Raw genomic sequence first — 22,951 nt, 5'->3', positions numbered from 1 at the left:
TTTGGTCCTAAACCATTCAGAGCTTTATAGACCAGCATCAGGACTTTAAAGTCTATCCTCTGACGGACAGGCAGCCAGTGTAAAGACCTCAGAGCTGGACTGATGTGGTCCACTTTTTTGGTCTTAGTGAGGACTCGAGCAGCAGAGTTCTGAATGAGCTGTAGTTGTCTGACTGATTTTTTAGGTAGACCTGTAAAGATGCTGTTACAGTAATCAAGCCTACTAAAGATGAATGCATGGACTAGTTTTTCCAGGTCCTGTTGAGACATCAGATCTTTTATCCTTGAAATATTCTTGAGGTGATAGTAAGCTGACTTTGTTATTGTCTTAATGTGTTTTTCTAAGTTTAGGTCTGCATCCATCACTACACCCAAATTTCTCGCCTGGTTTGTGGTTTTTAGATGTATAGATTGAAGTTCTCTGGTGACCTGTAATCGTTTTTCTTTGGCTCCAAAGACTATTACTTCAGTTTTGTTTTTGTTTAGTTGGAGAAAATTGTGGCACAACCAGTCATTGATTTCCTCAATGCATTTACCAAGAGCCTGTACAGGGCCTTGGTCTCCTGGTGACATTGTGATATATATTTGTGTGTCATCTGCATAGCTGTGATAGTTTATTTTGTTGTTCTTTATAATCTGTGCCAGTGGGAGCATGTAGATGTTAAACAGAAGGGGTCCCAAGATGGAACCTTGGGGAACTCCACATGTGATGCTTGTCTGCTCAGATGTGAAGTTACCTATTGATACAAAGTATTTCCTGTTTTCTACGTATGTTTTGAACCAGTTTAGTACAGTTCCTGAAAGACCTGTCCAGTTCTCCAGTCGTTTGAGTAATATTTGTGGTCAACTGTATCAAATGCTGCACTGAGATCCAGTAAAACTAGGACTGACATTTTTCCACTGTCTGTATTCAGACATATGTCATTAAACACTTTGGTCAGAGCGGTTTCAGTGCTGTGGTTCTGCCTAAAACCTGACTGGAAGGCATCGTAGCAATTATTCTGTTTTAAGAAGTAACTGAGCTGTTGAGAAACTGCTTTTTCAATGATCTTACTTAAAAACGGGAGATTTGAGATCGGCCTGTAGTTGTTCATTTGTGTCTTGTCAAGATTGTCCTTTTTCAGTATAGGTTTGATTACAGCAGTTTTTAGTGGTTCTGGAAACACACCTGATAATAAAGAAAAGTTGACGGTCTGACTCTAAAGTCTTTGAGACCTTGGGAGTGACAGGATTCTTGAAAGGCTTTAAAAGAGATACAGATAGCTGACAACATTAAGGGAAACCTGAATGCACGTCACCTACGGACCACCTGCTAGCCGTGTTATGCTGTACATGGTTGTCGGGGATTTGGGTGACTTTGTTTTCTTCTGCCTTAGAGCGAGGGAGGAGGGAGCAAATGAATCCCAGCTGACCAGCTGGGGCTGAAAAAATAAGCTTGAAAGTAAAAATGCCAAAAACTGTGGAGATGTTCTCTGTTGGCTCCAACACTGAGCTAACCCCCTGTGATCTTATTCACTGTCACTGTCTAATATAGAACCATTAACACCATATTTACAGTCTGGCACACAAAACTGCCGTTTCTTTTCTTTCCTTGGAGCAAATACACGATTTGTGGTTTTGTTTTTAGTTAGAGTAAACATGGCAGGTGTATGGACACAAGGCTGACTACTCACATCAGCTCATCTCATTCATTTCCCAGCAGCCAAAAGTCTGGCAAAAATATATACAGAAACACTTCCCCATCAAAAAAGTTTATATTTTTTGAAAGAATGGGGTTCCAATACTTTATTAGGACACCTAAAAATGAATTATTTGTAGCATTTTAAATAATAATGTCTTTAATATTATTGTTGTATATAAATTAACATCACATTAACATGAAAAAACCTGTTGCAGATGTTGGATGTGCTGCAATAACTTGAGCTTCTGAGTGCACACAAGGCTGTGGCAGGCAAAACGTTTCTGCAGGGCAGGGATGTAGATCAGCCGGTAAATGGAGCGCTTCAGCTCCCTCTTCACCACGACGGAGTGGTGCAGCTTCCACATCACTGCAGCCGCAGCACCGACCCGTCTGTCGATCTCCCTTCACCCATGAAACTGAGATACTTGGGGCAGGAACTCGTCCCTGACCCAGACTGGGCACTCCTCCCCCTTTCTGGGTGAGGACCATGGCGGTGCTGATTCTCATTCCTGCTGCTTCACACTCGGCTGTGAACCCCTCCGTATCGAGCTGGAGGTTACCATCTGATGAAGCCAACAGAACCACATCATTGAGAGATCCTGGGACCGCCTCAGTGGAAGCCTTCTGCCACCTAACTGTGTCTGGAGATTCTGTTCATAACAATCATGAATAGAATCAGTGATGAAAGGCAGCCCTGGCAGAGTCCAACTTATTGCCTGCTAGGTGGGCCAAGCTCTTGCAACAGCTGTGGCTCGTAACTGACCCCGTACTCCTGAAACACCTTCCACAGAACACTTTGAGGGACACCGTCGAATACCTTCTCCAAGTCCACGAAACACATGCATTCACATTGAATGTCCATAATTTAGACTTTAATTTCAGGAAGTTTTATTAAAACATTTAGGCAGGTCCAAAGTAAGAGCGAATCAAATAATCTGCAAACATTACTTAAATCCCTCTGACCTGATGCTGACTTTGTTTCCATCTTTGGTGATGTTGGAGAAAGGACGGCACGACCAAATATGAAGATGCACTTATCTCTGCGCCACATTCAGTGGAAGTATGATGGAAATCCTTCTGAATGAAGCCTCTAACATGAGCAGATGAAAAGCCCAAAATTACCAAACCAGTTTGCACAGCCACAGGTTGGGCTGCAGTTTTTAACTGTGAACGTCTTGGATCAAATCTTCTGGACTGCTCATCTCGAAGAAGACAAAAGGGAAGAACCCCGAGTCTCACAAGTTGTCTTATCGTCCACTGTCCACCCTCACCTTATCCATCTCTCCATCTGACTTACATGATTCAACACCAAGTTGAAACTTTAAAATCACTTCACTGGGTTTTCCTTGTTATCCCTAATGTAGGAAACATGTTTCTTTCTACTTCAGTTTGTCTTTAATAATAATAATAATAATGGATTGGATTTATATAGCGCTTTTCAAGGCACCCAAAGCGCTTTACAATGCCACTATTCATTCACTCTCACATTCACACACTGGTGGAGGCAGCTACAGTTGTAGCCACAGCTGCCCTGGGGCAGACTGACAGAAGCGAGGCTGCCATATCGCGCCATCGGCCCCTCTGGCCAACACCAGTAGGCAAGTAGGGTAAAGTGTCTTGCCCAAGGACACAACGACCAGGACAGAGCCCGGGGATCGAACCGGCGACCTTCCGGTTACAGATACGCTTCCCAACCCCCTGAGCCACGGTCGCCCCATTATTAGCCACGGTCGCCCCATTAGCACACTTTAGCACACTTTCACATGAACCTTCACTGTAACAGACCTGTATTACTTCAAGTGCAAAGAAAACCTTTTTCTTTCTGAGCGTTTGGTAACATTACTCTTATTCAGAATCATGTATAATGTTGAGTTGGTGACACATTCCTCATCTTTCACTAATCTGCCAAGATCGAAAACGAGTCACGTCCATGCACACAATCTGGGTATAAGAATCACTTGTATTCAGCACAGTTGGACGGTCATGATAAGCTGTATCAGTCCTCAGACAAGTGATGCCGAAGATAAGCAACAGTCACACAGCGACGGCTCAGGACAGCACGGCGAGCCCCGTTTCTCTCCAAAGCCAGAATCAGCTTCTGTAACGATCACCCATTCACTCCGCCCTGTGTGATCTGCTGGTCACTCTTACTTCCTGGCACCAAACTGTTGTGGAAATTCAGTGCATTAAATAAAAGAAGTCACGCTGTTAGAGTTATATTTGAGTTTATTCTTGCAAGAAGGAATTCAGTCACAACAAGGCTCTCCTGCACTGTCCCGGGGAATTCCCAAAGAAAGGATCCAGACCCTACTTATACACAATGTGGGAGGAAATCTCCAAACTATTTGTCCTGCTTCCAACACTAACATGCTGATGTGTTAGTTTTTATCTGCTGTGTTTATCTTGATAAAATCATCCCAATGAGAGATGTGGTTTTGTGTATCTGTTAGGATCCTTGTGGCAACTGCTCTCCAGTCTCTGTGCTGCTGTTGTCATAGTCTTTGTGTACGTCCAGTGCTCCATACAGGCCCTCCAGCATAGCCAGTACTCTCCTCTGGATTGAATCCACCTGCTCCACTGGGCAGTATTCATCCAAACTGGACCTGAAAACACACATGAAGATAGTTAGACCCTCTTTCTGTGTCACTACACTGTTAAAGGACATTTAACCATCTGTGGAGCTGATTTACCTGGACAATGTCACCAGTGTGGGTTTGGGAAGGACCTTCAGGAAGAGCTGCACAGCTGAGAGAAGTCTGCCAATCTCTTCATCAGAGCTGATGTGATGAGGAAGCTCGACTGTGTCGCAGGTTAACCCTGCCTGGTGAACCTGAGGGAGGAGTGATGAGGCGAGTTTATTCATATTTATTTATATGTTCCCGTTCACTAAATATAACTTTATTGCTATTATTTATTATTATTATATACAATTATTATTACCATTTCATAGTCAGGGCATGAATTTCTTGCCTTTAGACTGGAAACCAGTTGAGGTAGTGAATCCATGCTGAAAAACACAGAAACAGTAAGACGATGTGGGGGCTGCTCATAGAGGCACACTAGCTCATCCCAGGCAAACAGATTCTTTCACTCACTGGTTAAACAACTGTAATCACAGGGGTGTTTGTTGCTTCAAAGAAATTTAAGGTGGAGCTGGCTCAAAAGCTTTCAAAAGGCTGGTGTACATTCGAATGGGTGACACGGGTGGGGCTGTGATGATCGAAGCTTGTGCCGACAATAATCAGGACAGAGCCGCGCTCCTCTGAAGATTCGTTCTGAATTTGTGGAGAGGACGAGCTTCAGAGCGAATGTCAACACACAGCGCGTGGAAATGTTGGCACAGCTGTAGAACAAACACCCAGACCAGATCTGTTCGGGATAGCGATGCAATCATTTCCACGCCTCTCTGCACCCCCTTAGAGGCCGCGTCCATCACAGCTGCAAAACTTCACTTTTCTGTCATCTATCATCTCTTTACTGCTCACTCACAGTTTCTAACTAATTTCTCAGACTTTGTATCTGACTCAGTGTTCAGCTTAAATACAACCATGATTTAATCTGTGTAGACCAGGGGTCTGCAACCTTTAACACCCAAAGAGCCGTTTGGATGCGATTTCCACGCAAAAGAAAACACTTTTATGCTTTGTGTGAACAACTAAGGTGTGCTGCTTATGAAATCCATGAAGTGCTGCAGAGAAAATTACATTTTATTTATGTAATGAACACATTTTGAACTCTTAAAGAAATATAACAAAAGGAAAGCTGAACTAAAATGATCCAGAAAAAAACAACTGTGAGCCGCCCTCATATCTCCTTTGGGCTTTTGGAGCCTTGACCTGACTTTTAAAAAGTAATTGGAAAAAAAAGCTCGATGCTGCTGAAAGATGAAAAATGGATATTTGCAAAATTCTGCCTAAATATGTATTTTACCAGGTTAATGTGTGTGGCGGGGCGTGGTCTGCAGCACCGCTGCAGGGGAGGCGGACGCACCTGAGCGGCACCCGCAGTCACACCTCGCCGCCTTTACGTCTGTGCTCTCTCTGCTGTTGTGTGTCGGGCTGTGAGCTGCAAAGCTACAGCCGGCTGTGTGCGCACAGCAACCGTGTGTGAAAGGTGGTCAATAAAGAGAAGCTGTAAAGCCTGTTCATGCAAACATCGTCAGGTCTGCCGTGATATGTTTACAACGGGACTTCTGCTCCTGAACCTCTGCGCACAGCGTCTGCAGGTCGAGGCTGTACTTTCATCTTCACGCAGGACTGTAAGCTGTCGTCTGTGAGGCGTGAGCGTGTTTGTTTTTAACATAGTTCACGGTGGAGCTGCTGACATAATGTGGATCAGAAGATCCATAACTGGCCTACCTGGGGTTGAAAGTCTCGATAAATGCAGGCGTTTCGGCGGGTACACCGGCTTCCGCCAGTGTGACGCTTATTTTGAGCGATGAAAAAATAATAAGATAAAATTTTATTTTTATATTTCAATATCACAATAATCTTCCAATTTAGAACTACAAGTTTAAAAAGAACTAATATAAATAAAATACACTTCAGCTAAATACTTCTAATTTATTTTCCCAAACCACGCGGAGCCGCAGTATAAGGACTAAAGAGCCGACCCCTGGTGTAGACAGTAAAAATGATGGTATTTAACGGGAAATGGACTGATTCTGTTTCATGGTGATTTCTACTCTCCAAAGTGGCAAAAACCCTAAACTAACACAGGCCTGATTCTATTATGGAAATCACTGCGTGCTAATACTTACTGCCTGTGCACAGAGTTCACTGTGTCACATACAAATACAGGTTATCATGCAAAGAAAAGGCCACATGTGAACTACAAATGCCATCATATGTGGAAAAAAGGTTTTATAAGATGGTCTGCAGCAAACTAGAAAACTGCTCTATGGTCACATTAATTTAAATTTGAAACCGTTTTTGGAGAGCATGGATGAACATGTTCCTCAACAGCAAAGATGCTACATACAAAAAAGGCTGTTTATGAGGGAGCGTGAGGTCCTTCAGTGTCTGCAGCAGAATCATGGCCCATCAGCAGAGGTAAGTGTGGTCTGGTGAGGCGCAGCCATGAAACTCATGAGACAGATTAAATAAGCCATAAGGCTGATCTGTGGTTATGAGGACACTTCTGTTCCTCTGTTTCCACCATGGACACGACCCCAGCAGCTTCTCTAACAGACGGCTCCAGCCCCGTCTCACGGACAGAGAAAACCTTCAACATCCTCTGCTGGCACAGAGACGTCTGTCGGATTATCAGATTAGTATTTTATGAACGTTTCACCCGCTGGAACAAAATCAGGGATAAAGAAAGTACTTCCTATTCTCATGAGCATAAAGCACAGGGACAGCCAGCTGGGACATTATAAAAACACATTCACAACTTTTCAGCTTTACCTTCAAACAGCTCAGTGTTTGACCAACGCACAAAGTTCCCCAGCTTTCGTTCCTCCTTTGTTACGCCTCTAACTTTCAAGTGTCTGTTACAGAAGATTGATTTACCCAGGGTTTGTGGCCCAGCGTGTAACCGTCTCTTCTCCATCATCATCCAGTAGATCAGCAAATGCTGCTTCCAGGTCTTCTAACTGGCGTATACGATGATCTACACACTCACCGAGCTCCTCCTTAAAAGCACACAAACACACATTCAGTGTTTATTTGTTTTGCCTTTAATGAAAGCACAGCGTTAAGATTTCTGCTCAATAACAACACAAGAGACTTTCCTAAAAGCACAACATCTTTAAGGAACGCAGCGTTGCCTGTGCTGGTCAGTGTTCAGGTACGTTCTCTGTTTCTCCTTCTACTCTGCATTTCTACAATTAGCTGAAGTATTCGGATGTCTTTGTACAGATACAGCCGCTCAAAGCTGCAGCCGCCAGCTGCTGGAGTCGCCTTGGGGCACATCTGCTTTGCAGAGTGTCACCAAGAGTCAGCTATAGATGATTTTCTCAGTATAACTGTACGAGCTGTCCTGTAATATAAAGTGCAATGAGTGCTGCTGTGATTTGGTGCCATGTAAACAAACCTGCACTGAATTTGGATAGCGTTCACCGTAAACATCGTCGCCCATCAAAACTTCCAGTTAAGTTTTGAAAATGTGAAATAAATGGATCAAACTTTACTGTCAGTTTGACCGTTCAGACATTTACAGCTCAGATCACCAAAACTATTGACAGGAAACAGTTTAATAATAATATTCCTCGTAGATGCCAAACCAGATGTGGAAGTTATTTCTGAGCCGGGTAGAATTTCATTTTCATGTAGATGTTTGCTGGGTCGTTACTTCTTCAGGCCTCTGTTTGAATTATAAACACATCCTTCATTATTCTTTAGATTTTATTGTGCACACTGTGCAAAAGTCTTCAGCGACCCATAATCCTCTGTGTTTTGTATACAAACCTTCTGTCTGGGCTTTATGGAGGCATCTCACAGTCGTTCTACGGACACCGACTGCTTTTTAAATCATTTTCGGTCCTGTCCTCGAACCTTAGAGGTAATGTTCTTTCAGCAGCGTTAGCTTGATAGATGTGCACTGCGTTTCATGTGGGCAGGCTGGGTGTTTGGAAATGTGAGCAAACAGCAACCTCATGGTGCCTTCAGGAAAACGGGACATTAGAAGATTAAAAAGAAACTAAAAACGAGTCTCTACGACAGTCGTGGTCAGAAGTTTTGAGAATGACGCAAAAATGAGTTTTGAGACAGTTTGCTGCTTCAGTCTTTATGATGCAATTTGCATATCCTGCAGAATGTGATGAAGAGAGGTCAGAGAAACACAAAGTCTTTCTTTGCCATGAAAATGAACCAACAAAGCCATCTCCACTGCACTGCATAAAAGGACCTGCTGAGACTAACGAGCACCAGGCTGGAGATCCTCATGTCATGCTGACTGCTATCACTAAAATGAGGGTGATGCTCAAAATCATTGTTCTTCCTGTTAACCATGGTTACCTGCAAATAAACATGTGCAGCCATCACTGTGTTGCATAAAACGAGCCCAAGAAAGTCCAGCAGGCGCCAGGACCGTCTCCTAAAGATGGGATGAGAGTGCCACCAGCGCAGAGCTTGCTCAGGAATGGCAGCAGGCAGCTGTGGGTGCATCTGCACGCACAGTGAGGCGAAGACTTTTGGAGGATGCCTGGTGTCAAGGAGGGCAGCAAAGAAGCCACTTCTCTCCAAAAGCCCATCAGGGACAGACCGACAGTCTGCAAAAGGTCCAGCGAGTGGGCTGCTGAGGACTGGGCTAAAGTCCTTTTCTCAGATGACGCAGTTTTCTGATTGTTCGGGGCAGCTGGAAAAAGGATTGTCTGGAGAAGAAGAGGTGAGCGCCACCATCAGTCCTGTCTCATGCCAACAGTAAAGCATCCTGAGAACGTTCATGTGTGGGCTCGCTCACAATTTTGCCAAAAAACACAGCCATGAATAAAGAACGGGACCAAAACATCCTCCCACAGCAACTTCTTCCAAGAACAGTCTGCCGAAGAACACACAGCCTGTTTAAACATGGCGGGGCCGTGAGGCCAACGTGATAACCAAGTGGCTCGGGGAATAAAACACTGAATGTTTGGTCCAGGCCCAGGAAACTCCCCAGACCTTAATCCAACGGAAAACTTTGGGCCAGTCCTCCAGAGGCAGGTAGACAACGAAGACCCACTAACTGTGACGAACTCCAAGCCTCGATTAAAGAACGGATCACCTCAGTCAGGAGTCAGACGCTGATCGACAGGGCAGACTGCAGAGGTGGGGCCAACACTGCAAATATCGACTGTTTGCCCTGCAGCAGCAAACTGTGATAACCAGTACTTGTACTGCATTCTTTTAAAAATGGGATTTTAACAGTAACGCAAAAATTTAATGTGATTCATTTTATTAAAGTGTAAAACACATCGATGGCTGAGGACGTGTTCCAGATATACCAATAGCTGTCATAATCAGAATCCCTGAACAAAGTTATAGAACTATACAACGCAGCAAGCCTGTAAATGAATGCGCCTCCACACTGCTCCCCCTGCTGGATACAGCAGACATTGCTACTGCTTCTCCTAAGTGTCTCTTAGGGACCTTTTAATCATGGTTGCATCGTCCATGTCACAGGTGGGGACATCATTACGGCCGTGCATCAGCTGCAGCAGGTCAGGATTCATCGCGGTGCTGTCGTTGATGATGTTAAGTGTATTTGTACATGAGTGGAGCGTCACACTCCACTCCTCCACAGCAACAGCTAACAAACACACTTTTGGAATCAGCTCTGGTGTCTTCCTCACTCACACGTGTGTTCTGTACTAATTTACATTCCTCTTTAACACTATTATTAATTCCCTTAAATTAAAGTTTAAAGTCTGTGTTTCACTCTCTTCTGTGTCATTCACAAATATCTATGGACTGTATGGATGCTTGGTGGAGAAATGTTGTGACTCAAAGGATTTTTCACCTCATCAGCATCCAGGCGGGGCCCTCTGAAGCTGTAGAGCTCCTGGAGGATGGCGTACTCCTCCTGGACAAACAGACAGCATGTAGCTGAGGTGACTGTGTAATGAAGATGAACAGATGTTTTAAATGGACTGATTCTTATACACACATTCACCCATCACCACACTCGATGGATGCGTCGGAGAGCAACTTGGGGTTATTGTCTTACCCAAGGATACGCAGACTGGAGGAGCCAGGGATCGAACCACCGACCTTGCGATCAGTAGGTGGGCTCTACCTCCTGAGCTACAGCCGCCCCGCCAGTGTAACACATTACATGACAGAATGGATCCAGTGTGTGTGGACTGTGCTGCAGGAGGCTGCTTAACACATTAACAGGGTTTGTACCACACGTTCATTTTTATTGGTTAATTAATGAACTCTCTTCTGCTGCTTCGTCTGGCTCCAGGTTGCATTCATTAAATCTATATATTTAGAAATGGTTTTCATGCAGCCCCATGAAGAAGTCTTAACTCGGATGGAGCATAAACGGGGTGCAGTCTGTCACAGGGCTACGACACCGACGACCATTCATGATCTACAATCACCAGTTAACCCAACCCCACTAACTGCATGTCTCTGCTCTCTGGGAGGAAGCCGGAGAGAACCCACACAAACACGGACAACAGGAGAAGCTCAGGACCTTCTTGCTGTGGGGCAGCAGTGCGAACCACCAACCACACAAATAAAAACAAGAAAATAAAAATCAGACACTTCTGCCTCATCCTGCCCAGAATCAACATCAGGACCATTTGTTTTTTTCACCAACAGACACAAGATGAGGACGTCTCCAACTAAAACAGCTTCTTTCAGTATTAGTTCAGTGTTAACGTCTGGCCTGTATTCACAAAGCTTTCTCCTGCTACCAGTAGCTGCTTGGCTAGAAGAGAGATCATTCTAAAAATGCCTCAGCAGTGGGATTGTTGCTACTATTGGACTCGGTCTGCTGTGGGGTTTAAAACTACAGCCTCCATAGCTGACCACAAGAGGAGATGGACGGATGTCCACCTGACACCCAGCAGCCTGAAGCTGTACGAGCCACAGAAAGAACGAGGGTGAGGATCCAGGACGAAGCGTCAGGAACACAGCGCCCCCTAGATCAGCTGCTCCATGAAACCCTGAGGCAGTAGGGCTGGGAAACAAAGTCCGGACAGCACTGTGATATTCTGTATGCAGATATCGATACAGGGACATCAGTAACTCTGGGAGTACTCAGTCAGGACAATCACACCACACTGAGACGCTGAGTTAAGTTACAGAGGGTGGTGCTAGCAACATGTGACCCATCACATGGATGGATATATTGCTCCGTCTGCACCGCCTACATGCAGCTCAACTCTAAAACATGTTTCACCTCCACTGAGACGAAGACAGAAAATCAGAACACCTGCATCTATAACTCTTTATTCTGTTAACTATGCAATTGTATTCTTTTATTTAACTGTACTCCTGATTCTGCCTCAGCTTCATCTCACTGAACTTTTTCAGCTTCTATTTATTTTATTGAACGATTCTGCTTTACTCAGGCTGACTTATGTTTGTTACCGTAGGCGTAGTTACCGTAGACACTATGTTTTCCAGCTTTAGGGATAAATACCGTACATTTATCACGCCTTAAAGATTTACACTAAGAACCAAAAGGCCAAAAAAGCACTTCTTCAGAGGCTAACTCTGTCTGTGCTCTGGAAAACAGCAGAAGGCGTGCCAATCGACAGTAATGACAGTGATTCTAAAGCCGGACAAACGTCTAATGCAGTGGAACCCCGACTTACAAAGACCCCATTTAACGAAACATTCAAGTTATGAAGGAATTCAATATTGCTGCCCGTGGTGCAGCAAAACGCCCACGATGCCTTCCGAATCATGTGATAACCCCATGGCTGTCGCACTTGCTGTTCCACGTGAAAGACGTATTGTTGTTGCAGCGCTATTTCGTGTGCTTTACGTTTGCAATTAACTTATCGTTCATTGATAATGGGGCTGAAAAAACTTCAAGTGATTGGAGTGAAAAGAAGAAGCGTGAAGTGCTCTCGATGGAAACAAAGAGAGAAATTATTGATAAATGTGAGCGAGGTCTTCCTCCACCAAGAACTTCGTCTTCAGCCAGCAGCGCCTCACTCAAAGGGCGATGGGAAAAGGTGCCTCGACTTACAAAAATTCGGCCTCACGAAAGACCCTCTGGAACGAATTTATTTCGTAAGTCGGGTTCCACTGTAGTTCAATCCACTCAGATACGCTTCACAGGCGCCCGGCACACTCATCTTACTGGAATCCAAACTGGAGGCCAGAACATACCTTTCCCCCTGTAAAATCTTTTATCATCATTATTGTTGTTTACAATCTTAACCCATGAGCTCGTTTCATATTTGCTATTGTTTAAACTGATGTTGTTGTTTAAGAGACCAATTTAATTCAACAGACTAATAACAATGTTTCACAGTAAAACGAGCTTATGAGCAGAAGCTGAAACAGCGTTTCATTCAGTCCCTGAGGAAGCAGCAGAGTGGACGCGTACCTGTGTGTACAGTTCTTTGAACGGGTTCTTACAGGAGAAGAAATCCAGGTCGACGTCCAGAATGTACGGCTCCGTCTCACTTACAAATGAAGATATTCTCTTCACGATGTAGCTGGTTGATCCTTCATCGTCGACACCGCCTCCTCCTGCGCCATCGCCGTCAGCTCCATCCTCGGCTGTGCTGCCCTCTGCTGGTTGCAGCGAGTCAGTGTTTGCTGACGGAGGCTGTGAGCTGCTGGATTCTCCGGACTTCCTCCGCTCTGCTCGCGCTCTTTTGACTGAACATTCCTCTGTGTCCTTTTCTGTTCTCTGCTCTGAAATTAAATGTCAGATCAAAAAGTAGAAGAAAGGTTCAATTGGACAATAGCAGCGCCCTCTGCTGTTACCTCATGCAAACTCCAAATCTCATCAAGAGCAAAGTAAACATATCCAAACACGAGCTCAGATGGTCTCTTTGATCTTTAGTTTAAGGAATGCAGGGTTTTCCAGTCAGGATGACACAGTTTGATTCGTCTGATCAATTTTCCACCTCATCCCATTATAAATGAGCGGCAGCCCAGAGGAGACATTTCTGAATCAGGCCTGGTTTAATGCAGAGGTGCCTGAAGGCCCAAAGATCAGCCACTTCTGCAGATCCTCACAGTATTTCGACAGTATTATAAGACAGTCTTTGTGATTTTATGTAGACGAACATTATTCCGAACAGTTTCTCCCAGACTGGTGAACCTCTGCTCTCCCCGGTCGTGTCACCCAGCACCTCCAGCTGCATCGTTTTAGTACTACTTCATTTTCCAGCCTTTTGCTGCCTCTGTTGCAACTTTTTTGAGATGTGTCGCCGCCATCACACGCAGTACCTGTCAGCGAGCCGTGACCTGCTCTGACGGGATCGACTCGGATCACGCTCAGGCTGAAATGCTTTGGGTTGTCCAGCTGCTCCTCGCACACATAAAGACCATCGCTGAGGAAGTAGTTGTCTGTACTGGTCACTCTGCAGAGACAGGAGAGGACGAAGACAGGAGATCAAGGAGGGACAGAGATGTCTCTTGCTGTACCGTTCTTCTTCCTGTCCTACCTGATGGTGGTGGTGGATGAGTCTCTGCCCACAGTCATGCTGTGTTCTCCCTCTCTAATCTGCTGGGCCCAGTATGGATGCAGCCACACCACAGAGGACACGTGACCGGCGTACACCATCGGCATTATCCAGTTTTCTATACTCAGTTCACTGAAAAAAGGAAAATATGCAAGATTGGGGTGACATAAATATCAGTTCACCCACATCCACCCACACAGTCCACGGCTGCAGTGGGCTCACGTCTCTCAGCTGCTCCCTGCAGGTGTCGCTGTAGCTCATACTCTATACCAGGGGTGGGCAACTCCAGGCCTGGAGTGCCGGTGTCCTGCAGGTTTTAGATGTGTCCGTGATCCATCACAGCTGATTTAAAGGGCTAAATGACTCCTCAGCATATCTGAAGTTCTCCAGAGGCCTGCTAATGAACTAATCATGTGACTCAGGTGTGTTGACCCAGGGTGCGATCTAAAACCTGCAGGACGAGGCCCTCCAGGCCTGGAGTTGCCCACCCCTGCTCTACACCCAACGTCCTCCTCCATCACACAGCATCATAGCGTGTTATGAAGCTTCCCTGTCACTCTTGTTGCTACCCTGCTGTCACAGATCATCCTCGACACCTCGCAGCGGCTCCACGGAGGCTGTCCTCATACACGTCCCACACCACCCTCACTCCTGACCACCTCATACAGTACAACGGCTCCTCTCTTGGCACCATATGATACGTTTACTGTTTATCCAAAGAAGACCTTCTCTACACGTCATCACGACTGCGCTCCATACTGCTGCAGACTGATCGTCTCTCCTGTTCCTAACCTGCTTCCAAACGTCTGTAGCTTCTATTTCCAACAATGAATTTGAGCAACACATCTGTAATGTGAGCATTTGTAAGCTGAACTTTTCACTGCAAAACTGTCTGTGGAAGCGAGTCTTACAAGTTTATATCCAGGCAAAAAGTCGATTTCATTTTGTTTTAACGGAACAATAAAGAAGATTATTCATTACGAATGATTGACTAATTTATTATTTAAATCATTTTACATGCATATCAGGCTCATTCATTCACCACCACGACGTGTGACGTGTTGTTTGAAGAGCTCCCACCAACACTCCTGCTGCAAAAACACAGAGAACAAGCGGTGCAGTGGTTCGCACTACTGCCTCACTGCAACAAGGTGCTGGCTGTGACTCGTGCTGTGGTGGTTCTGTCCCACAGTCAAAGACACTGGTGGTTGTCCCAGTGACAGACTGGTGACCAGAGGAAGCGTCTTGTTTTCTGTTCAAACATCTGAATTTAACCCCCCGTGCCTGCACATATACCCACAGTCACACTTACATGTGCAGGCATTTACTGGTATTTTCCATCCTTTTCCAGGAGCTGTGGGCAGTAATGACATACCTCACAATGCTAAGAGTGACTATTGTCATGAGGCACCAGCAGAGGAGATGAGGAGGCAAACACTCCTCCACACCACCTAACAGGGACCTTTCATTGGCTGTCAGAGCTCAGCATACGGATCAAACTGCTACAATATTAACCAAGACTTTGTGCTTTATACATGTAAACATGGCCCAACTCACACAGATGTACTTCCTACTGAAAGGCTGCATGTATTTATATATCTGCATCAGTCTAATCCTGGACCCTCACCCTGAACACTTCCACAATGCTGACCTGAAAGAACGAGCAGATTGTCGCGCCTTCTGTGGTCGGGTTGGTTTGTTTCCATGTTTGGAGCATTTTCAGTCCCCATCTGAGGGACTCTGGACTCCTTGTGGGAGCAAACTGTAGGTAGATCGTAGCTGTCACTTAGTCACACTCACAGCCAACATTAGTCAAGTGCTGAGAACACGACTGCGCCTCTTTTAGAAGTCGCCTTCCTTCACATCTTGTTGTAAACATGTGCAGAGACTAATATCACGTCATCACCTGAAGCACGTCTAGTTAATGTTTACGTCTCATACTTTCTTCCAGCTCTCACCTACGAGGAGCTTTGACCAACACAAGCCACAGTTTGACCCATAACGTACCCGAACAGCTTCTCCTTGTCAAACACTGTGTCAGCAGACATGTTGACAGGGATGAGGAGGTCAGGGTGGGAGTCCAAATGAATCATCTTTATGTTCTTCATTGGCAGATGCCTCGAAGCTATGGCCCGGTAGATGTGACACACCACCTGGTTGAGAAACAGTGAGATTAGCAATGTGAAGCTAATGTGAACGATAATTTTAATATTATCATTAAAAGCACAAAATCTTCTTTGGAAAGGATTTCAACATGACTGACATCATTCGTGAACATTTCTACGTTACAGGATCAGATTACACTGCTGAACATGAGAAACAAAAGCAAAGCATGGAACCATTTACACGTTTAACTTTGCAACCCCTCAAAATGATGTGCCTCGGGTCAGTCCTGCTGTGGCCGAACTTCTCCTGCTTCAAGCACAATGAGATGAAAATGTAGCCAAATAAGTAACGCAGGATTATTACAGAGGTTCATATAATGAGCCTGGTCTGTTCTAGCCCTCGCTGACTGATGCCAGCCAATGGACAAACCTGACTCACTACACGACTGCTTCACATGCTTGGCGCAGTGCGAGTGTGTTTTTCAACAAGGAGTACAAAACATAAACCTGGGCAGTAGATTAGACCACACTGGCTGAACAGTGTGAGGTGGTGTCAAGCTGTTGTTGCTATGGCTATGTTAAAAACCAAGGATATACCGTCCATGTTCACCATGAGTCTGTTAAGGAGAGGAGAACCCAGCGTAAAAACAGACTATGTCTGTGTGAAGGACCAGAACACAACAAACAACCAACAACTACAAGAAACAGTCCTTATTCTTTGTTTTGGTTTAGACATTCATATCTCACATTATGTCACTGAGTGGATTCCTTCATACTGGTAGTGATGAAAAGCAACGTGGAGACATGCTGTTACGACTCCTGATCGAGCTCCAGTGAGAAACCTGCGTCTGCAGATGGTGTGATGGGTTTGCAGTAACCTGTTATGTTGAACAATCCTATTTCCTGCAGATGACAAAGTGCTTCACCCGGAATCTGAGTGAGCGAGCTCGGACGTTTGCTACAAGAGCAGATGAGACTGCTCAACTCCAAAAGACATATTTAAGGTTTTGCCAAAGGAGTAACCGGCTCACTAAATGGACAAATCACTATTTCGTTCATAGAATGGGATTCAGTGTTTTAGCAGTTAAGACAAAGTAAACTAGATAAACTTGTGTAAAGTTATAAAATACACAATAATGCATCTGTAACAATAATAAAAGTTCTCTATAACAACTTCAGTTTTTACTCCAGTGACGTCATGAGTGTCACGTGGACGGACCTGACAGTGATTAAAAGTCTGATAAGAAACACAAATCTATCACTGAGTTCATCAGCTCACCATTTGTCTGACTGTAATATGATATGAATAATCAACATTAATCTGCTTCTGAACACTGGGAGGATTTATCTCGTTCATATACAAACGGAGGTCCACTGTTGTTATAAGAACGAGACGCCGGCTAACGTCTCGTTCGTTAGCTTTAGCAGAACTATGTGGTTGTGTTTCGCTGCTGTGTTCACACGGAGAAGGCTTACGTCGTGGTGGTCCTCCACAACACAAACAGGCAGCTGCTTGTAGGTCCTCTTCAGCGGCACAGAGCTCATTCTGGCCGCGGGGAGCTAACGTCTGAACCCTCGGTATGTAGGTTCATTGGAGGTCGCTAGCACTGCGTTAGTTTCCAGCACATAGTCTGAAAACGGTGGTTTGAAATGTATGAAATTCCCACCGAGTAACAAGTTATGACTCAGAACCAGCGGAACTCGTACCAGCACTGTTTATATGTCCGTGTAGAAACAAGTCAATAGAGCAACGATTCCAGTCGGCATATAGAAATTCAGCGACGAACGGAGGAGAAAACATTAAAAGTTTGTTTTTATTGAAAAGGAACTCCCAGAAACACAAACGCAAGAGGATCAGTTCACAAAATGCCTGCCTTACAGTTTACTGAGCACATCATCCACGTTGTTGTACCGTGGGCTCAAATACAGCTCACTAGTCTCAAAGCTTGTCATAAAACAGAAGAGTCAGCCACTGTAATCAGTTTATATTATTTTGCTGTTTTTTTATATTGCTTAGGCATAAAAATGGTAATCAAAGTACACGACTTTCAAAGAAATAATGTGACTTTTCCTTACAAACGTAGCAAAGTCTGGACACACACATCCACACTGTGAGACACAGAAGTGGGATGAGTGAAAGTCATGTTCAAAGCTACCTCAAGTTGTCCTACAGGCAGTGTTGGGTAAGTTACTTTAAAATAGTAACTTAGTTACATTACTAGTTACTTCTCTCAAAAGTAACTCAGTTACTTCAAGTTACTCGTTACTTTCAAAGTAACTAGTTACTAGGGAAAGTAACTTTGGTTTTACTCAGAATTCTCTTGTTAATGTGTTGCTTCCATAACTTTGCCAATCTTCTAGCTTGCTTACTTGCCACAGTGCACTGTGCCACCTACCAATAGAAAGGAAAAGATAATGTGCACATTTCCACGAGAGAAATCCCACGCCTGGACCGTCATTGACTGCTGCCATGATTCTAGCCTACGTCACAGCGTCATGTGCACCTTTTACATCCAACACAAAAACTGCAGTCGTGGTGCTTTCGATTGTACTCAGAACTCGGAAATTCTGCCTTCTGAATAGGAAGATGTAGGTAACACCAGACTGCAGATGAGCTGCATACAGAGCTGGACTGGGACAAAAAATTGGCCCGGGCATTTTGACTAGAGACCGGCCCACCATTATAGGAAAAATCATAAAGCCTTTGAATGAAAACAAACACTGTTGTGACAGTGATGTGCACTGTTCTGATGGTATATATGCATCAATCTATCAATCGTTTGTGTAAGATGCAGATAATTATTTTTTAAAAGCTAGACATTTTAAATGAGAATAAGAAAGAAAAGTCTTTCTTTGTGCCCCCCTCTCCCTGTTAATGCCCTACATGCCCCCTGGCAACACTTTGCTAGACCCGCCCCTGCACAGTTACCAGCTGTCAGCTGCTTAAAAAAGGATCCTGGGGTTATTTGTCTCTCAGAAACAGTTCATAACTTCCCTTCAACTCATCACCTGTTCAGCTCTGACGATCCAGTAAGGACATCTCCTGGTTTCATCTTCATGTTTCCCTCTCACCACATAACCAAACCATATCATGACCAGCAGCTTTACAGCTGTGGCTCCAGCAAACATCAGCTGATATGGTAAATGGCCTGCATTTGTATAGCGCTTTTCTAGTCCCTAAGGACCCCAAAGCGCTTTACACTACATTCAGTCATTCACCCATTCACACACACATTCACACACTGGTGACGGCAGCTACATTGTAGCCACAGCTGCCCTGGGGCGCACTGACAGAGGCGAGGCTGCCGGACACTGGCGCCACCGGGCCCTCTGACCACCACCAGTAGGCAAACATGGGGTTAGTATCTTGCCCAAGGATATTTGGCATGCAGCCAGGAGGCAGCCTGGGATCGAACCACCGACCTTCTGATTAGTGACTGACCTGCTCTGCCACCTGAGCTACAGCCACCCCTAGATACTAGAAATTAATATTAAATAAATTCTAACAACAGCTGATCAAGCTTAAACGTGCTGCTGTTGTTTAGCGCGACATCCGCTGGTTTCCTCTTTCGGCGCAAAGTGAGCGATAAACAAACAAGAGAGCCGATCAGCTGATCATTGATCAGTTTCATGATTGAAGTAGAAACGGGAGAGGGAGGGGGGAGAATGAAAGAAGAGGCAGCTGTGCAGCAAAGACACAGAATAACTCCAGCTTTGTGCCTTTTTCATTGTAGCTGAATTACGGGACAAACTGTTCCTTTTCACCTCAATAAGAAACGCGTAACATTTTCTCTGAATACCAGACGGGACGGTTGGCAACTCTAATAACTTATGAACAAAATAAAGTTCAACATCATTAACTTCATAGCACCACCCAGCTGTATAGAAACTCCGTCATGCTAGCTAGCACGCAGTACGGAAAAAGTCAGCATAACGAAAATAAACTCCACCTAAACCTGGTTCATATCTGACCCAGAGAGACTGCAGGTCATAACTTCTTACCTGAAGTTCAGTTCACACTTGGACCGGCGGCCGCCTCGGGTCTCTTTTCCTTCTGTGTCCCCTTTCCTTCATCCACCTGCTGGCCTCCACCACTTGCTAATGTTACTGAATCTGTGGAAGCTCTGCGATAGCCACCACACGAAGTAACGAATAACGAGCCTATCTAAATCCCAGTAACGAGTAACGCGTTCCTGATTTTGGCATAATAACTAGTTACCGTGCTCGTTACCACAATAATAACGTAGTTACTGTAACGCGTTACTTAATAACGCGTTAGTCCCAACACTGCCTACAGGACATCTGCTTTTCAATGACCCCACACTAACAAGAGTGGAGGACTGAGCATGTCCTTAGTGTCACTTTGAACCTTTAATTTAAAAGCTCATAATTTTGACACATTTTTTTAAGTGACAAACTGAATGTGTCTTTAAAATAAATTGTGCTTGGCTTCAAACTGCATGCACCAAAGTTTAGACAGAGCTCTAAACAAAACCATCATTTTCTGATTAAAAGAATGTAATCCGATCCATTAAATATCACAAAAGCTGGCCGCTCATCACCTTAGCACGTCGGAGCAGTATGCATCACGTGATAGAGTGGCTGTGGAGTGCCTGTCGGTGGTCTAGTTGAGCATCTGGAGCGCTACCAAACCAGCATTTCATCTCCAAGGAAGCTATCGCAGCAGGGGCAGATCTAGAAGGGTGGCATGGGGTGGCAAGTGCCCCCCTAAAATGATCTCTTGCCACCCCACGTGCCACCCTAGTTTTGTATATGACAGTGTTGTTTATAAAAATAAGATAGCATTAACACTTTGAGTGGAGTTACTGTTAACAGTGAATATAAATGGTAAAGGGCCTTTATTTGTATAGCGCTTTAATTAGTCCCTAAGGACCCCAAAGCACTTTACACATTCAGTCATCCACCCATTCACACACATTCACACTGTAATATAAATATAATTGAATATATGTGAATGATGAATATAAATGCTAAAACTGAAAATATTGCATAGTGTTCCCCCCTCTACCATTAACAAATGGTTCAGCCCATAGCAGGACCGGCTTTTTTCCTGTTTTCAGTAGCCAGCGATTCCTATGACTGTGCCAGAGCACATTTTGAACAACACCATAGGAATTTCAGATTTCACACAGGTGGTTAGTTGTTGCACTCTGGAAATGGAAGGAAGGTGAGTGTTATTAACCCTCTGGGGTCCACGGACACGCTGCACCTCCAAATCACATGATTGATTTAAGCTGACACAGCAACAAGCTGCAGCCACACCGAGTCTTTCAACCCATGTTGAAAGTTCAGACTTCAAAGTTTTTAAATTTTAATTACAGGCCAGTAAATCCACAGTTATGATAAAATATATATATATATATATATATATATATATATATATATATATATATATATATATATATATATATATATATATATATATATATATATATATATATATATATATATATATATATATGTGTGTGTGTGTATATATATATATATATATATATATATATATATATATATGTGTGTATATATATATATATATATATATATATATATATATATATATATATATATATATATATAAGCCACGCTTTTTAAAAAAAAATACTTTTGATTTTTTTTTAAGCGTTTTCTAAGGACAGCTCGACAACAGTAAAGAAAGAAAAAATGCCACCTGTCTTCTATCGGTGGAAAAGTGGACCATGTCAACCAATTTTTGAAAAAGTCAACACGTGGGATTTGGTTGTTTAGGAAGAGGGGAAAGTTTTGGGAGTGACGGTAAAGACAGCGAGACAGAGAGTTTTTAGATGTGGGAGATTTGTGACGTTTGGCATGGAGTGTACAGTTAGCCTGTCGTGTAGTTGTTGTTTTGTTTTGTGTGTCAGTGAAGGCACTAATGAATGTCACAAAGGCCCTTTGCCAGTGGAGGTCCTAGCCTGTTTGGTGCCCCTCGGGGAAACACTCCCTCTGGCGCCCCCGCCACCCCGGTACACATATATATGAAGAGAGAGAGAGTATGCATAGTATGCAATCAGCTAACAAACTGCCATCATAATTTGTCATACAATGAGAACAAGACAAATCAACAATTGACAATGACTAATTAATATTGTGCTGAACACAGTCCAGAAGATCCAGTCAGCTACATCAGTGTCTACTCTTTACTATCATAGCCAAGTGACTAACAAACGTAAACAGAAGTTTTCACTATCCCAGCAGATAAATAACAGCAGCACGTTTAAGCTTGATAAGCTGCTGTTAGAATTTATTTAATATTACTTTCTACACCAGGATCTTTTTCTACAGCTGACGGCTGTAACTGTGCAGGGGCGGATCTAGCAAAGTTTAGCCAGGGGGGCCGATAGGGCATGAACAGGGAAAGGGGGCACAAAGACATACTTTTCTTTCTTACTCTCATGTCGAGCTTTTAATAAATAATTATCTGAATCTTACAACCAAAGTTTTAATCTGATATAAAATGTATAGTCCATTATTATATATCAGAACTATTAAATCAAATTTTTAACTTAGTAAGCTATAGTACTTTTTCCTTTGGGTACCATCTGTGCAGTCTGCAATCCTGTTGAACGAAGATATTGAATCTATTTAATTATTGTAGAAAAATAATTGATTTCTGTCCAATTTTTTTGCACATACATTAAATTAAAGTTGATTACGTCGATTAAGCATCATGAGGTGGAGGGTGGGGCGTGGTTCCCTTTTTTTCTTTTTGCTGGGAGTTTGCAACCCTATTAGTTAGGTTGCTTAATATTTCTGCTAAGTACTCTTCAAAATACCAGAATAGGGAGGATGGAGCAGGTTTAAGTTTATTAGATTGATCAGTGTTGTTGAACTATGAAATATTTTAGGTGCAGTGTATTTTTTGCATACAGGTTTAACAGAATAGCTTTAGTTTTTTTTGTTTTTTTTAACTTGAGTATGAACTTATACAAAAACAGCAAGATATTTAAAAAAAAACTATTTTATTGATCAAAGAATACACTATATCAGATTCATATCGGTATCGGCAGATATCCAAATTTATCGGTATCAGTATCAGACATAAAGTGGTATC

General features: G+C 43.7%; 1 protein-coding gene across 4 annotated transcripts; it reads right to left on the bottom strand.

Moving 5' to 3' along the window:
* Positions 1–2,551: 2,551 nt before the first annotated feature.
* cUnh5orf22 (chromosome Un C5orf22 homolog) lies at positions 2,552–19,987 on the bottom strand. 4 transcript variants are annotated; one of them, XM_080906581.1, is made up of 10 exons: positions 19,867–19,987; positions 15,767–15,912; positions 13,742–13,891; positions 13,524–13,657; positions 12,670–12,983; positions 10,117–10,179; positions 7,191–7,312; positions 4,621–4,687; positions 4,371–4,510; positions 2,552–4,283 (listed from the first exon to the last, which is right to left on the bottom strand). In XM_080906581.1, exons 2-10 carry the CDS (start codon positions 15,865–15,867, stop codon positions 4,127–4,129), a joined length of 1,248 nt encoding a protein of 415 aa, XP_080762707.1. In that variant the 5' UTR covers positions 15,868–15,912; positions 19,867–19,987; the 3' UTR covers positions 2,552–4,126. The 4 variants fall into 4 exon arrangements, with proteins under 4 accessions (XP_080762707.1, XP_080762704.1, XP_080762706.1 ...); XM_080906578.1 differs by lacking the exon at positions 19,867–19,987 and adding an exon at positions 17,341–17,584; XM_080906580.1 differs by lacking the exon at positions 19,867–19,987 and adding an exon at positions 16,612–16,635.
* Positions 19,988–22,951: the final 2,964 nt, after the last annotated feature.

This window comes from Rhamphochromis sp. 'chilingali' (assembly GCF_963969265.1).
Source record: "Rhamphochromis sp. 'chilingali' genome assembly, chromosome: 16".
NCBI classification, from domain to species: domain Eukaryota; kingdom Metazoa; phylum Chordata; class Actinopteri; order Cichliformes; family Cichlidae; genus Rhamphochromis; species Rhamphochromis sp. 'chilingali'.
This window is presented reverse-complemented; position numbering and strand designations above follow the sequence as displayed.